This window comes from Priapulus caudatus, unplaced genomic scaffold (genome assembly GCF_000485595.1).
Source record: "Priapulus caudatus unplaced genomic scaffold, Priapulus_caudatus-5.0.1 Scaffold82, whole genome shotgun sequence".
NCBI classification, from domain to species: Eukaryota; Metazoa; Priapulida; class Priapulimorpha; order Priapulimorphida; family Priapulidae; genus Priapulus; species Priapulus caudatus.
Window position 1 is genome coordinate 256,898 of NW_014577143.1, and position 17,500 is coordinate 274,397.

At 42.4% G+C, this 17,500-nt stretch overlaps 2 protein-coding genes across 2 annotated transcripts in view; one reads left to right on the forward strand and one right to left on the reverse strand.

Annotated features, from left to right (window-relative positions):
• LOC106804670 overlaps positions 1 to 4,192 on the reverse strand; it is an 8,762-nt gene extending 4,570 nt beyond the window's left edge. The window contains exon 1 of the mRNA XM_014805945.1: positions 3,871 to 4,192. Coding sequence (XP_014661431.1) covers positions 3,871 to 4,005 — 135 coding nt within the window. The 5' untranslated portion in view covers positions 4,006 to 4,192. The remainder of the gene's footprint in view (positions 1 to 3,870) is intronic.
• Positions 4,193 to 4,660: 468 nt separating this feature from the next.
• Positions 4,661 to 17,500, forward strand: part of LOC106804640 (putative neutral ceramidase C) — a 16,614-nt gene continuing 3,774 nt past the window's right edge. The window contains exons 1-13 of the mRNA XM_014805908.1: positions 4,661 to 4,684; positions 7,938 to 8,169; positions 9,356 to 9,508; positions 9,913 to 10,092; positions 10,600 to 10,727; positions 10,885 to 10,962; positions 11,227 to 11,347; positions 11,676 to 11,798; positions 13,982 to 14,043; positions 14,146 to 14,242; positions 16,416 to 16,497; positions 16,706 to 16,818; positions 17,124 to 17,258. Of these exons, the coding sequence (XP_014661394.1) occupies positions 8,047 to 8,169; positions 9,356 to 9,508; positions 9,913 to 10,092; positions 10,600 to 10,727; positions 10,885 to 10,962; positions 11,227 to 11,347; positions 11,676 to 11,798; positions 13,982 to 14,043; positions 14,146 to 14,242; positions 16,416 to 16,497; positions 16,706 to 16,818; positions 17,124 to 17,258 (1,395 nt within the window). The 5' untranslated portion in view covers positions 4,661 to 4,684; positions 7,938 to 8,046. The remainder of the gene's footprint in view (positions 4,685 to 7,937; positions 8,170 to 9,355; positions 9,509 to 9,912; positions 10,093 to 10,599; positions 10,728 to 10,884; positions 10,963 to 11,226; positions 11,348 to 11,675; positions 11,799 to 13,981; positions 14,044 to 14,145; positions 14,243 to 16,415; positions 16,498 to 16,705; positions 16,819 to 17,123; positions 17,259 to 17,500) is intronic.

Genomic DNA, 17,500 nt, shown 5'->3' on the forward strand with positions numbered 1-17,500 from the left:
GACAGAGAGCGAGAGATAGAGAAAGAGAGAGAGAGAGAGAGAGAGACACAGAGAAAGAGAGAGAGACAGAGAGCAAGAGATAGAGACAGAGAGGGAGAGAGAGAGACAGAGAGAGACAGAGAGCAAGAGATAGCGACATAGAGAGACAGAGAGAGAGACAGAGAGCGAGAGATAGAGACAGAGAGTAAGTTCGTGAGATGCAGTTGTCATGAGATGTAAAGTCTTCCTTTGTAGCTCGCTCCTTCATGCCCGCTACGGGACTACTTGCTAGAGCTAGTTTGTACACAGCTTAAGCGTGAATCAAAAACATTATCTTTACTCGAGATATTTTTGTACAGGTTTGGTGAGGTGAGATATAGGTAGCCTGTGGAGAACAGGACATCATCACCACTAGAGATTACCTACAGAAGACGCAGAAGTCTGCATGAATATATATGAAGTATGTATAGATATAAGTAGTAAATCCGTAGTAGCCTGTGGGGACATCATCACCACTATACCCTTGTTAAATACTTCTCATATGTAATGAGTAAACGCATAATGTATACATGAGATTGCCTTGCTCGTGCAACGTGCTCGCGTAAATTAACGCGAGTTTAATTCTTTAAGTCTTTTTTTTCTCTAGTTGAGTTTGACTCGTTAGTTGATTGTATTTGCGATCATAGCACGACGCGTATTTCCTCCCAGCATGTGTACACGCTGTATGTGTCGGCCGACTCCTCCCAGGTCGAGGTGCGATCGCAGGACTTCGAGAACCTGCTGTCGTCGGCGTGGCAACGCGAGAACGAGCGATTCCTGCGCACGGTGGCCTGGGACTTGCATCTGCTTAACGGCACGGCTGCTGAAGATGGCGTGGGAGGACCTGGTGTCGAACCCAGGTACAGTAACGGATGTCTCGTCGTTGTTGTAAATCGTGTTGTTAATCGTCTCGGTGATGTATTCTATAATTTCTCTCTCTCTATCTCGCGCTCTCTCTCTCCCGTCAATGTTCGGAACAAATGTTATAACAATGTGTGTACATGCTGATACAAATATTGTTTAATAGAAAATTGTTCACAAATTTCCATTCAGCTGTTGCAGAAAATGTCGACTGCGAGAATGTGATGTACTTCGGCGAATTTATCACTGATTTGCTCTAACTATAAGACCTGCTGTACACGTTCTAGAAAGAATTAGCAATAGGACACAGGAATGATGCATTACGTTCTTGAACAAATAGATTATATGAATGTGATTGGGTTAAACCTGGAGTATTTAACACAATGTTTCGTTATTTCTTTTGCATGCCGTTTGCTTTCTAGTCCTCTTATGTTACCTTATGGCCATTTTTCACATTTCTTGATTCACCACTAACCAGCCCCATCTAAAAAATAAGGACAGTTGCATGCGGTAGATGTTCACACGACGGTAACCTAGCTAAACCACATCGTGCGTATTTAACACACAAACACTCAATGTTTCTGTGCTTTAAGACTTGGACACTATTTGTAACAACTGCGCTAACCACAATATCATGAGGTAAGCTTGTACTTTTTTATATTGAGGCAGATTCAATCATAATATTGCTACAGTGGAATTTTACGATCGCATCCACGTATACATGCACGTACACACGCAGTACCATTATTTAATGACAGTTATTACTAAACCCCCGCGCGCGCATACGCGCACATACATACGCACATATACACTCACGCACACGCAGACACAATCATGCACACGCACGCGCGCGCACACACACACACACACACACACACATACACACATACACACATACAACATACACACACACACATACATACATGCGCACATACACACATATATACGCACACGCACACACACATATGTACGCATACATACACATACACACATACATGGACACATACACACATACACATACACACAATGTGTGTATGTGTGTATTTGTGTATGTGTGTATGTGTCCATGTATGTGTGTATGTGTGTATACATGTGTGCATGTGTGCATATATGCATTGTGTATGTGTGCATGTATGCATGTATGTATGTGTGCATGTATGCATGTGTGTATGTGTGCATGTGTACGTGTGTATGTGTGCGTGTGTATGTGTGTATGTGTACATACATACATACACACATACACACATACACACATACACACATACACACATACACATATACATATACACACATACACACATACATACACACATACACACATACACACATACACACATATACACACACATACACACACATACACACATACACACATACACGCATACATACACACATACACACATACATACATACACACATACACACATACATATACATACATACATACATACATACATACATACATACATACATACATACATACGTATGTAGGTAGGTATGCGTGTGCCTGTATGTGTGTGCACACCCGTGTGTGTGTAAATTGGTATGTGTGTACGTGGGTGGGCGTGTGATTGTGCGTGCGCATGCCCGTATGTGTGTGAATGCGGTGTATGCGTGCGTGAGCGCGTTTGTGTGATGTGTGTGTGTGCGCGCGTGTGTGCAAATATTTGACAACGGGAGGTGTAAAACCCCCCGTAGTGTGTATGTGTAACCCTGCCCGCCGCCGTCCACTAACTTTCAAGAAAATATATCTTCAAACCTACTCAATGCATTTTGCTTTTTTTTTTAAGAATTTGACTTATTAATGATGCTTCTAACCACAATGATATTTTCAAAAATAATATCTGAATAAATGAAATAGTACTATGAAATCACCCCATTTCCCTTTTTTTTTGAAAAATTGTATGTCATTTTAAGGTAAAATGTCAGATTTTAGATATATTTAGATGCAATTTTTTTTAAACAAATATTGATATATGACTCGAGTCTAAATATCAGTATTTTTCGTTTACTGTAAATACGGGCATCCTCAACTAAAAGTGAGAGATAAATGGTTAAACCGCCATCCTCAAATCAGACCCTACTCAAACCCGTTTGGAGGACGGGTAATAGCTAGTAGCTATTATTCATAGTAATATCTTCATTACAATTATATACTGGCGGAAATATGACTGAGGAATGCTACGCTTCGTTTATCATTCAGACCAAAGAAATATGTTCCGCGATCTTTCCATTGTTAAATGCTATATTTTTATAGCGGACATTCATTAGCTGCGTTCACACGTATACACGGCCTAGCTGGTACCGTACTTAAGCTGCGTTCACACGTATACACGGCCTAGCTGGTACCGTACTTAGTTGGTGCTAAGTTCGGCTAAAACGCGTTCACACGAGTTACACGAGATTCGAGGCTTAGCTAGCCAGGAATAATATAGACTGGTACCCGGTCGACAGTTCCACACGCTACACTAACGACGTGCAGCGAACGGGTACCAGTCTAGGTGAGCAATACGCGGCCAGCGTGGTGCCGAATATACGCGGCTTAGTTGGCGCGGAATATGATTCCGCGCTTAGCCAGCCGGAGCATTCGCGGCTAAGCAAGCCGTGGCTTAGCAAGCCGCGTATATTTTAGCGTGTGAACGCAACTTTTCTCCTCGTGTGAACGTTCACACGAGGATTTCAGTTCCGTAATTGAGCGTTCACACGCTAAAATATACGCGGCTTGCTTAGCTGCTATTGCTCCGGCTTGCTTAGCGCGGAATCATATTCCGCGCCAACTAAGCCGCGTATATTCGGCACCACGCTGGCCGCGTATTGTTTGTCGTGTGAACGCATTCGAATTGCGAAACTGTAGCGCGCTAACCTAGACTGCTACCCGTTCGCTGCACGACGTTAGTGGTCGCTTAGGGCCTCTCGTCTAGCACAGAATAATACGATCAGATACACAGGTCAGTTATTTTACATCGGATGAAAAATAAAAAATGGTCGTACCTCCCGGTCCATGGCAACGATCGGTCGCCGAGTAGCATTATCGACGAGGTATTTGTAGTTATTCGTTACAAGTAGAACGGTTAGTATCATGAGGCAGGCGATGATGCCGGCGCTATACTTCATTTGATTCTTCATCTCTGTTCGTGGAACTGTAGCGGGTATCCTGACTAACACGGTAGCTGTGTAAACTGCCCCACGGCCACTACACGAAGTTTCGCTCGCCAGCGCTCGAGCGCGGGCGCTCTCTCTCCCGCTCTCTCCCTCGCTCTCTCCGTCGCTCTCTATCTCTCCCTCGCTCTTTCTTTCTATCTTTATTTCTCGTTCTCCCGCTCTCCCGTTCTGAGTCGCTTTTAATTCCTCTCTGTCTGTCTGTTTCGTCGCTCCTCTCGCTCTGTGTCTTTATTTCCTATATGAACCGTCTTTTTGTCCTTCGCTTCTAGTTTTTCATCTTTCTCGCGATTTCGCTTTCTCTTCGTGCCTTCCAATTTGGCGTTTCTGTGCGCTGCGCGGCTGTACGGAGAGCCATATGATGCAGCTCACGTACATTGCGATAGAAATCCGATGTGCGTATGTCCAAGCCGCTGTGTGTATGTGCCCAACCTGCCACGTTGACTACGAGCAAGGTGTGACTGCTCGATACGCTCCTACGACTCCGAAGAACAACAACCGCAGCGACCGTCACTCTGCCCCGAACAACGACCTACACTGACCGCCTGGGTGGGTAGAGAGGGAGGGGGAACTGGTTTTGTCGTACCTATACATTCCGTCTATTGATCCGTGGTAAACCTGACGAGAGAACACGCGCGTGAGCAGGGTATGTAGCAGTGCGTTCTTGACACCGATATTCTGTGCGTGTCTCTTGCTGCTCGAGTTGGCACCACTAGGCACTTAATTCTTTTATTATTATTCGGTAAAATAGAGCGTGAAATATACGTGCACATCTAGAGGCACAATAAAGAAATAACTGTACGCGAGTTCCTTCCGCGATAGTACTCACGCGATTAAAGACCAACATGTTCTGCTTGCATTTATGACAAATACGACATACGCATATACGCTCTCCTATGACACTATTTGTTATAGGAAGATTCTTCCTATGAAAAATATTGGCGAGTCAATTTCGTTCCGCTTTACAGGTGAAATTCACTGCTTGCGTTCATAATAGCGCTCCTAAACTCCTATGATGCGCACAACACATACAACAATATTTGTCACAGGAAGAAGCTTCCTATGACAAATAGTGTCATAGGAGAGCGTATATGCGTATGTCGTATTTGTCATAGGAAGATTCTTCCTATGACAAATAGTGTCATAGGAGAGCGTATATGCGTATGTCGTATTTGTCATACTAGCAGAACAGGCTGTAAAAACAGACACAGCTAGCTAGGGCCTCTATTGAAACTGTTTCGTGACGACTACCCGGATTCCAAAAAAAACTTTGAGGAAGAAAAAGACACAGCGCACGTTGTTGTCGGACAATAGCAACGCACATATATATCGCCTCAAACGCGAAATGTTCAACCCTAAACTTAATGAAAAGAAAAGAAAAAGGAAAAAGAGCTGCCTAGAGATCACGCATAACGGAATGACATTGTGTTCGTAATCTCGTAATCTCATCTCGTAGTGGCAACTTCTCAATTGGACTTTAATTTGTCTGTAATGAGGACGTAAATCGACGTCAATCAGATCGGTAGATTGAGACTGCGCACATGCGATGAGAGAGAGAGAGAGAGCGCGAGAGAGCGAGAGAGAGAGAGAAAGAGCGAGAGAGAGACAGAGAGAGAGAGAGAAAGAGCGAGAGAGAGAGAGAGAGAGAGAGAGAGAGAGAGAGAGAGAGAGAGAGAGAGAGAGAGAGAGAAAGAGAGAGAATCCAGTAAAGAATTACCGAAACAAAGAAACTATATTTGAATGGGTATTTTTAGCATGAGACATATAGTGGTAACAATGGTCAGGAGATAAACGAGTATTCCAAGAAGATTTCATCAAGCAAGATTGGATACCAATTTTGCCGTGGCAGTGGTAATTAATATTGTGGAAGCTTGGGTGGTTGGTATAGAGAAACACACAGGAAGAGGTGGACCATCGAGTTCCGTGAGAATATTTTTTATAACTGGCACTATTTTGTGACTATTCTTGCGGCTCTGTGCTCAATAGATTTCAATCTCGTGCAGTTTTGTAGGGTATGCTGAATCCATTCGGGTGAGGCATATTCTAGAATAGGAAGGACGTGGTTTTAGCAACCAGTGCTCTGGTTTTAGTACCAGCACATGAGGCGTACGTACTACGTAGTATGCCAAATAAGCAAGTGGCCTTTTTTGACAAATGTAATCTATATGGGCATTTTAGCGAAGGTTTGTACATCGCAGTAAGCTATAGGTACTTAAGATAAAAAGAACAGATAAAAGTGAAGAGTGATCTAGACCGTGTAATGCGTAGAATCTTACATTTTTCAGGATTAAGGTCAATTTCCCAAGTTGAGGCCCACTGTCCCCCTGAGTAACAGGTATAGGAACCGTGTCAGAAGCTATGCTGATGATGGGATAGAATGTCGTGTAAGTCAAAGTGATGCATTAAAGAGGAATAGATCATATGCACGAAAGCCTTACAGAAAAAATATGTCTGATAGAAGACGAAGTATTGTCTGATAGTTAGGGGAGAGAAGGAAGGGAAAAGCCACCACCTTTGCACACTAGGGTGGTAATGAAACCCTGTTTCCAGTCAAATAAAAGAGAACGAAGGTCACACGCTTGAGAAGATAGGTTGTGCAAAGCAGGCCCGAGCTCATGAGCGAAGTGATGAAGAATGGAACCAGCCACCTTGTGAGGAGTGACAGCCTTGCGAGGGAATGTGCTTTTGAGCGCAGAGAGCGGATATTGCTGTAAGTGATTGAGGTTTTCATCATCGAGAGATACTTGTAATTTGGACTTAGAGAGAGAGGGAGTAGAACCAGAAGTTTTGAAAATCGATTTTACAAGTGGGCGTTCGAAACAGGGCACTCACGCGGAAATGCCATCACTGCAAAGAAGGAATGTCGCACGCAGTTGTCAAACTATTACATCTGCATATGCGGTACATGAAGACCTAGATATATACCTCTAACCAGCATATATTATGGAGCGCAATAGAGCAATATCCGCAGTTAAGGATAAATTAAAGCGCGAGCTGACCGACTATATACAGACTATGCAGATAATTTTAGTAACTAACAATACACAGTCTGTTGTATGTTTAGGCATTTGACAATACACTGTGTATTGTTAGCGAGCTTTCAACAATATACTGTGTATTGTTGAACATCTTCTAACAATACTCTGTGTATTGTAGTAGGTACCTATGAGCTTTCAACAATACACTGTTTATTGTTGAACACCTTCTAAAAATACACTTTTTTTTCTTCTTTTTTTAATTAGTTTACTTTTTGATTTGTAAACTTGAAATTGACATTTATTTAAATAAATTTATTGAAATTATTTTATTGAATTTATTGAAAATGAAATTGAATTTAAATACACAGTGGTTAGGTACCTACTACAATACACAGTGTATTGTTAGAAGGTGTTCAACAATACACACTGTATTGTTTAACGTGTATTGTTAGTTACCAGAATTATCTGGACTATAATGAGGTATATGAGACAATAATGAGGTGAAACGGTGTATCTTTAATGTGCCAACTGAGACAAAGTATGGTAATATTATTCTCTGTTACACGATATAATTTTTTTGAATTTTTTTGTAGTATTGTAATGTTGTCTCTGCATCAATATGGAGTTCTAGTGTTTGTTTTTTCACGCTATGACATCTAGGCTGATTTCATTATTGACCGTATATAGCAGTTGATGCTAATATTAGCCGACAGTATTTACGCCTAAAAACTATTCGTGGCTTGAGTGCATCATATCATCGATCACGTATACCATATCGGTCGTGCGTATCTAATAAGTAAATAAGCAAGAGACTTCTGTACACGGCGTCCACTCGGGTCAGTATAACATACGATCTCATGGTAAAGTGCGCTAGCCCGGACGAATAATCGACAGCTGACATTTATATCTTTATATATATAGCGCGCGCTCCATCACGAACTATGAGCTTACGTACGAGATAGCGCCGTCATCGTGTCTCATCACTGTGTAAGATCTCTCACAAACATTACGCACACTAGCGAGGAGCAACATGGTCGCGTTCGTGTTGCTGTTACTAGCGGCAGTCGCCGGCCTGAGTGCGGCAGAAGATCCTAATTACTACATCGGCACGGGGATCTATGACATCACAGGACCCGCCGGAGGGATACCGATGGTAAGATCGATGACGCCGAGGTTCGCCGAATTGTGAGCGCCATGTAGATGCCACCAAGAGCTAATCATACATGCATTATATGATATATATATTATGTTTATTATATGTTATATATTATACAATATACAATGTACAATATACAATATACAATATACAATATACAATATACAATATACAATATACAATATACAATATACAATATACAATATACAATGTACAATAATACAATCTATTATTAGCTCTTGATACCACGTCGTACGTATTATGTGATGTCTATGGTGAGCGTTGTACGAGCTCTGTATATTAATGCAGCTCAATGAGTTAAAAGTGGATAAGGCGCTATCGAGAACTCTTACGTTGCGATTGCATAAATGCGGGATTAGCTTCTACTTCGGGGTAGTCATACTGATTGAAAATTAGTTCCATGTTTTTAAGAGTTAAATATTTACCTAGCTTTGATCGATTTTATGTCGGTTACATTCATTCTTGCGTGTGTCCAGTGTGATCTTACAATCATACACCACGGAGCCCATTTCTATAATCATATTTTGCTTAGTCTAATCTATAGGTATTTAACTGCAGATGGTTTGATTAGTTATGAGATAGCCAGCGGAACGCAGCGCGAGAGGAAAACTAAGAAGCGAGAATGAGCGAAATAAAGAGCGAATTCGTTTCCTGGTCGCGATCGGGCTGTGTGTACAGACAACATATCGCCGCGTAGCTCTCTTCCATGCATGATGCATTCGATGCATTCGATCTCGTCGCCCTAGCAACCACTTCCATTGTGCTACCTCATAGCTGTATGATCCCCCCTCCCCGTAGCGCCACGAGGTCCTCCGTACCGTGTGTCGAACGAACGATATACTGTTTGCAAAGGGACTGCGCTTTTTTGTTTAATCACCGATAAAGTCTCTAGACAAACGATGGGTGTAACGAATGGAGTTTGTTACTCAAATGGAAAGTGCAACGGTGGCACTGGCGCAAACTCTTCACAGTGTATATACTTATATAGTGTACGTCCTAACATTATAAGATAACATGCAATTATACAGCATAATGACACAATGACGCGATATTGTAACATAACGTCACAAGATTACGTGCGTCCTAGCATAAAACATAGATGACATAACATTCGCCAGCGAACTGATTGGTGTTTTACCCCCACTTTTTTTCTCCTATGCAGATGGGATATGCCAAGCCGGGTCAACTGACTGGAGGAATTCACTTAAGGCTGTTTGCAAGAGCTTATGTGGTAGCCGAAATGAGGAATATAAATAGACGCACGGTATTCGTGAGCTGCGACATGGGAATGGCTTCCCAGCTTGTCACTATGAAGGTAATCAAACATCTTATATGCGAAACATACCTATATGTTACGATATGTGAAACGTAAGCATAGACATTTCGACTGCTATCGTCCCCTTGTTATATAAAGGTAAGCTATATATATATATGGCATACTGACAATTTGTTAGCCCACGTGACTATCTATTAAACTAGTAAAAAATATAACTGATTGACTAACAAATTTTAACGTCATTTCTCATTATCGCAATGATTACTTCGGGTGCCAAATTCACCACTCTAATTAAGCTTTAGGTCTACATTCTCATGTCATTATCGATTATAGCTAGCCACTTAAACCGCAGATTGCGCTACGTACGGCAGTACCAGCACGCCGCCAATCAAGATGTTCGTTTTCTCATTGCTATTATATTTCTCACGTATATTTCAATTAAGGTTTTCAGCAAATTAAAGACGTTGTTCGGAGCAGATATGTACACGAAAGATAACGTCGTGATCAGTGGGACCCACACGCACTCGGGACCAGGTGGATACCTGCAGTATGCGATGTACGGCATCTCTACCATCGGATTCATCCGGGACAGCTTCGACATTATCGTCGACGGAATAGTCGAGGTAGGTCCAACGCCGAGACAAGATCAATGTCAACGTATAAGGTCAATGTCAACACAAGGTCAGTGTTAACGTAAGATTAGGAGTGAATAATAGAGATTCTATTATTCCCTCCAATTATTCTATTTTTCTCTATTATTCATTCCTGGTAAGATCAGCGGCAAGGTAAGGGTAATGTCAACGCAATGTCAATGGAATGTCAACGTGAGATCAAATTCAACGTGACATCAGTGTCAACGTAATGTCGATGCCAACGTAATGTCAATGTAAACATAAAGTAAATGTCAACGTAAGGTCGCCTGGAGTTAGCACGGGAAAGAATCTAGCATATACGAGAGTGCATTGTGAAGAAACCTCCGTGTAATTAGCGCATCACGCTTCGTGGGACCTATTAGTCAGGTTCACTATGTTTTTTCGTTCAAAATTTTTGGAGATTAGCAAAACTATACATCAATTGGTATACTATATATGGTGTTCACGTGACGAGTATCGTGTGTTGTGTTCTTAAAGAGTATTCGCTTGGCGCATCACGATTTGCGTCCGGGAAGCATATACTATAACGAAGGCGAACTGCTCCTAAGTAACATCAACCGAAGCCCCACCTCTTACGTACTGAATCCAAAGTCAGAACGCGCCAGGTGAGATTCACAGCTTATAGTTTATAATAACTATATATAGGCCCCCTACACGTGTATATAAAGATATATATATAATGTGTGTGATAAATTTGACGCTCTTGATATCTCATCTTATATATTCGATCTAGGAATTTTCATGGCGATTTATCGATTTCAGATATAATTATGATGTGGACAAGACCATGTGGATACTTAAGATGGTGGATGGCGCTGACGACCCAATTGGAATAATTACGTGTGTATAATTATTGTATATCAACAAATATGTATACCACCAAACAGGTCGAATGATACTAAAAATTTTAGAAAACGGAGAACCATGTCTGAAACAATTACGTATACAGTATATTTGTGACACAACGCTAGGACTTGATAATCATAATATAATATCATGATAAGACGGCTAATCAAACGGCTAATCAATAATAGTCAAATCAGGAAAAATGTCAAAGGACGTTTGTATATCCTCGTTTACACTGGAAAAACGCACGTTTTTCAGATGGTTTGCAGTTCATCCAACCAGCATGAACAATTCGAATCACCTGATCAGTGGCGACAACAAGGGTTACGCTTCCTACCTCTTTGAACAAAAAATGAATCCTGGTAAAATGCCAGGGAAAGTAAGTACCTTTATATAAACAGAGAGCATAATGTCAGACACTATAATGCCTTCGAATGGAAGAAGGAAGAAGAAAAACGAAGAAAGAGAAAAACAACAACAACAACAATAACAACAACAACAACAGCAACAACAACAACAACAACAACAACAACAACAACAACAACAACAACAACAACAACAACAACAACAACAACAACAACAACAACAGCAACAGCAACAACAACAACAGCAACAACAACAACAACAACAACAACAACAACAACCTAACAACAACCGTAGCCACGAGCCACGCTCAGCTATCAATCATGGTCATTGCATGCTCACAGGGAAAGTTCACTGCGGCGTTTGCGTCGAGTAACCTTGGCGACGTATCACCGAACACGGCTGGCCCGCGCTGCCTTGATACCGGCGAACTATGCGACCTGCTGACTAGCACCTGCAACGGAAAGGTAGAGGGCGTGCGGAAAGAAAACGCTATTCATTCATGCGTGCTTACTTCCGCAAAAAATTCCCGCGTTTACGTAAAGTAGAAACGCAAACAAGCATGGTTAATTGCGTGCCAGCAGAGCTATACAGAATCGACTGTATCTCTGGCGGTACGCCGCAATTAACTTTACGCTTTCTATATTTAAGTGGTTGTATGTTAAAACTTGAAAAACAATTAAAAATACAGTCCTCGCCGTCAATACGTTCAATCGTCTATTTCACGCTTAGTGGCGTATAACTTTGCGACACTTAGTTAAATTAGAGCTTTTTTATTCATCCGTCGTTTATTTTCTTCATACATCACACGTTGGTCCTGGTTATCACGTGATTAACCCTCTTGTTGCACCACAAATTGTCATCCCTGCACAAATTGTCGTCGGCGACAATTTGTGCAAAATTTTGCAAAGCCTCACACCACAAATTGTCGCCTCCCTCACAAATTGTCGTCGGCGCCGACGACAATTTGTGAGGGAGCTGACACCACAAATTGTCGCCAGCCATCGAAGCACATTATACGATCCTGTTCAAAGCCATGAGTGTGTGTGTGTGTGTGTGTGTGTGTGTGTGCGCGCGCACGTGGTACGTGGGTGTGTGTGGTATGGGTGTGTGTGGTGGGGTGTGATACATGCGTCTAAACAGAGGAATTGCTCCGACCTGTGATTGGAGGATAAAAATAAACCCCGCCCACTCCCGCCGCATACGCTATGCTATGACCGGTAGGAACGTGTACTAACTATCATATGGAGCGAACGATTTGCGTTACATTTCTATAAATTCTAGCTATTATAGACACATGTCTTAGCCTTAATCTCTGTGAATTTTGAGTCTATTGAAGCGCGATTAGTCTAATTAAGTAGCAAATATGCACGCGCGGCTATGACCGGTGAAACGATGTGTGTGTGTGCGTGCCGTGCGTGGTGCGTGGCGTGCGCTGGTTGCCGTTGCGTGAGTCTGCTTGCGTGCGTGCGTGTCGTTACGTGGATATACATGTAGCCATGTATTGTGATTATTGTATGTGATGCTATGTCTATGTATGGACGCCGATGGTCTCATACGCAACCTCGAGTCTCCCAACCATCACTGGTGCGCTTTACAAATCTTCGATCTATGTCTTATTCATTATTTAAATCTTTATCTCATGCGGATGTCCAATCATCATCTATCAACTGATCATACTTTATCATCATGCTGCAACTCACTCTTTGTTAATAACCCTGAACTCCTATAAACTCTATCCCTTTAATCGCCTATTTAAAACTTAAATATATAAAAATTATGAGAATCATGGTCTCAGAGTGAGACTGTGTCACGAACAAATATTTGAGGAGCACGGAAGGCTTTACCGTGACCTCTCTGAACGAGAGGTTTAGGATGTTATTTTCATAGTTTTGCCTAATTAGTTATAAATATCGCCTACAGTGCACAAAAAATTTTTCTCCCTGGCGTAGGTTGAGATGACCAAACTTAAGAAAATTTTTTATCTTTAATGTTTTCGAAGAACACTAACGACTGACCAGATTTGATTGCAACGCACAAGAGCTAGTGCGCCACCAAAAGTGTGCGCACGACAATTGGCAGGAGGCGACTATTGTGTGGTGCTAAAGTTTTGGCAAAATTTATTGCAACAAATTGTTTTTCTGCCGTCACGAACAATTTATACTGCTTAGGGTACGACAAGTTTGGCTGAGCTCAAACACCTTCGTCATCGGGCCACTAATGCTACGAATATTGCAGCTTTAGGCGCTTAGTAACTATTAGCCTGATAAGTCTGCTGCTCAAACTATGTATCTCAATAGCGTCTATCAACTAGATCGCGACTTACTTAGCATATCAGTGTTTCACTTTATTTAATATATTTGCACAAGAGGTGCACACAATGAACCTGATAATAGATTTGATTAATATAATCTTATCAAAGAACACGTGTGTGTTCACTTATGTTATAATATTGAGTATAAATAAAATTTGTCCCTAAATGAATATCTCAGTTACGTCAGTTAAATAGTATATTTATATGAGGTATAACATACTAATTGCTCATCCTTATGTGTATCATTTAGCACTACTCCCATCATTTAGCATATACTCCCTGTGAAACTGATTGTATCAATAATTATTTAATTTGGTTCTAATACTTTACGCGCAGCATAATCCAATATTTTCTGTCCACAGGATGGACAGCAACTGCGTCGCGCTCTGGACCCGGTGGTAGACATGATCGAGACAGTACTCGAATAATCGGGTGCGACAATCAGTATCGGAAGGCGAGGAGTATGGAACACCAGGCAGTTACCCCACTTAAACCCACAGGGCCGACGACGACAGCTGGACGCCTGCGTCCATCGATTTCCGTCATCAATTCGTCAACATGAGCAACGTCGAGGTGGAGGTCTCTCCCGGAGAAATGGTTAGAGTCAAACTTAACTGAAATCACGCCTTGCGTTAGAAGTCTACTAATACGAGAACGGGAAGTCACTCGCGGGTCGGTCCGTGCGTTTGGTCAACTAGAAATTATGCTTCGTAGCTTATAATTGAGAACGGGAAGCAGTCGGGCGGTCGTCCGGTTGCGTTCTCAACACTTGATTAATGCTCACGCCTGTGCTTCAAATTTCGTTAGCTTAATACTCGAGAACGGGCTGATAAAGTGCGGTTAATTAATAGTCTATACACACGATGTTACAAAGTTAGTGGGGTGATCTGGCTAACAAATACGGTGTGGGTGATAGACAGGTTTCGTGTCATACAGTAAAGTACAGTTGTGATGCCGAAGGTGAAAGATCTCTAGGAGGGCTTTACTGTTCCTTTAATTGTGTATGTAGAATGCTGACAGTAAATGGGCGGGGGGCATTGTAAATATTTGCGTTAATTTGGGCAGGAATCAAAAAGAGTAGAACAGAGTAAAGAGTAGAAGATATACAGAAAACAGGTAAAAGCCGCGGTAAGCGAGTAGGTGATGAGCAGTATGGCGGCGCGAAACAATTTGACGAGTCGCGGCATACAGCCGGTATGGCCAGCTTTATTGAGTGACTGGGGGCGGGGGGGGTTCGTCTTTCAACTCGTTGCGCAATGGTTGCCTCGGGCACGGGGCGTGTACACGATTGTGGTACATGGGCGTGCCGCGGTCGGATAACCGGTAAACGCCAAAGTTGCCGAGCACGGCGAAGGGGGTCTGGGGGGCCTCCCGCGCCGGCCGATTTTTTGTTTTTTTTAAAGGGTGAAAAGCCGCCCTCTCAGATGCGTGTTTCGCTGGCCGAGCAAGGGGGGGTCCGGGACTCCTTGGACCCCCCCGGCTGTACCACGCCCGGGGTCCTGCTCGGGGCGCGAAGCGAGCGCAGGGCGGAGGGGAGCAAGGCGAGGTTTGGTTGTGTCAACTTGAAATTATGCTTCGTAGCTTATAATTGAGAACGGGAAGCAGTCGCGGTCGGTGGTTGGTCAACTGAAATTATGCTTCGTAGCTTATAATTGAGAACGGGAAGCAGTCGCGGTCGGTGGTTTGTCAACTGAAATTATGCTTCGTAGCTTATAATTAAGGGGAGCACTCGTTGGTTTGGCTCGTCATGCGAGGTGTTCACCTAACGAGATTCCTGCCATAAACTGTCTCTCTTGTCGTGTGATCGCACTGCTAGTAATAATCGTTCGAGATGTCGAACTAACCACGTTCTCAACCTCGCTAAAAAGGTGTGTATACGTCAAGTAGCGGCGAATCGAAACGCCCCTAAATAAGTCAGTTAACTAAAATAGGTATTGCCTAAATTATGATTAGCGCCACGGGCAGCGAAATTTTTTTTCCCACTTGAGTTCCGGACCACAGCCAACCAGCGCACTCCATTCACTCGACTTCCTCGAAGCAACAATGTAAAATGAATACCACCTATCACTAACCCTAAACCTAACCGTAACCCTAACCCTAACCCTAACCCGTACCCGAACCCTAACAATAACTATAATCCAACCATATATATACGAACCATATATTACAAAACACTATCTATGGTGGGTCCGGAACTCAAGTGGGAAAAAAAATTTCGCCCACGGGCAGGACGTTACTTATACAATATACTTCTACAATATTGCTATACAAGACTTCTACAATATTTCTATACAATACTTATACAATATTGCTATACAATACTTATACAAAGCATACAATACGACTAATACCAATACCCTCTGTACGATACGTACTTATACAATTAATAATTAGTTCAACATTTCCTCGTTCATGCAATAGAAGAGCTCTTGCTATGACGAATAGCGCTACACCTGCTACACGTGTATTCGGTCTAAGATACCGACCTCATGCGCGTACCTAACTCGTGTATGAACGTGCATCGTGTTGTTGTTGTTGTTGTTTTCCATGAAGGTAATCTATGTTTGTTAACCACATGTTTGCTAGGTTAGAACTTGCGCTCCGGCTATGGGTTACAGCTTCGCTGCGGGATGTACTGACGGTGCCGGCGCTTTTAACTTTACGCAAGGTAGCGCGCTAGTTGTCACGATATAGTTATGTGTGGGTCCGGTTACGTGGTCGCGGTGGTGTACAGACGTTGACAGATCTCATACTGGCTGTCGTTATGCAGGCAAGAACGTGCGCTCCGGCTATGGGATACAGTTTTGCGGCTGGTACGACTGACGGACCAGGAAGCTTCAACTTCACGCAAGGTTTCTTGAAAAAAAAACTGCTCTGAAAAAAAATCATAATCTATATTATATCGTTCATCGACCTAACCGGTTTTCGTCAAATTGGCGGACGATTAAAATCGTGACAAAGTTATTATTTCGGCACGAGTGGAGTTCAAAGATGTAACACATTACAAATTACAGCGCCACCTACACGTACATAGGATATGAATGCAAGATCACGTTTCAGGTACGACGGAAGAAAACGAGTTTTGGTCAAGCATCGTGGACGCAATTGCGCCCCCTAGTGAGCAGCTAAAAGCATGCCAGGCCCCAAAGCCTGTTCTGCTTGCGACCGGAGAGGTGAGACGCTAGATAAAAATTAGGGCTCAAATTAATAAAATCTAGGCTATACGATAGACCCACGTACGCGCTTACGTACACGCACACGTACACGTATACTAACCTTCTTTAAATTCATGCATAAATATATATATATAATTTATACAATAGGTCGATTTACTTATATATCAATAACTGCACCATATACTGCCTTTCCGCTAATCCATATCATATGGTTCGAGTGCAAACATTACTCATCTTAGTTTAACATAGCTATTGTTAGTCATACATTATTATTATTAGCTTACATGAAATTTCGTGCACAGATATCCTTCCCCTACGCGTGGCAACCGTCTATAGTAGAGATACAGATGTTGCGCATTGGCCAGTTTGTTTCTGACGGCAGTCCTGGAGAGTTTACAACCATGTCAGGAAGGCGTCTTCGGGAGTCCGTTGCCAAGGTATGCATGTGTGGCTCCGTTGGTTGAAAATCTGTGACTTTCAATCATCGTGCCAGGTGCTGTGTGCTGCAGGGGCTAGGTCGAGTGTAGTGTAGTGACCGAGAATAAGAAGAAGACGTTTATATTCAGATATAACGTTGCCCGGTAATGCCATCTGGCCATTCAAAGAAATACTCTTGGATAAAGCTTTCGTTTGAATCTAATTAAAACAATAACTCCAAGAATATATATTATATATATAC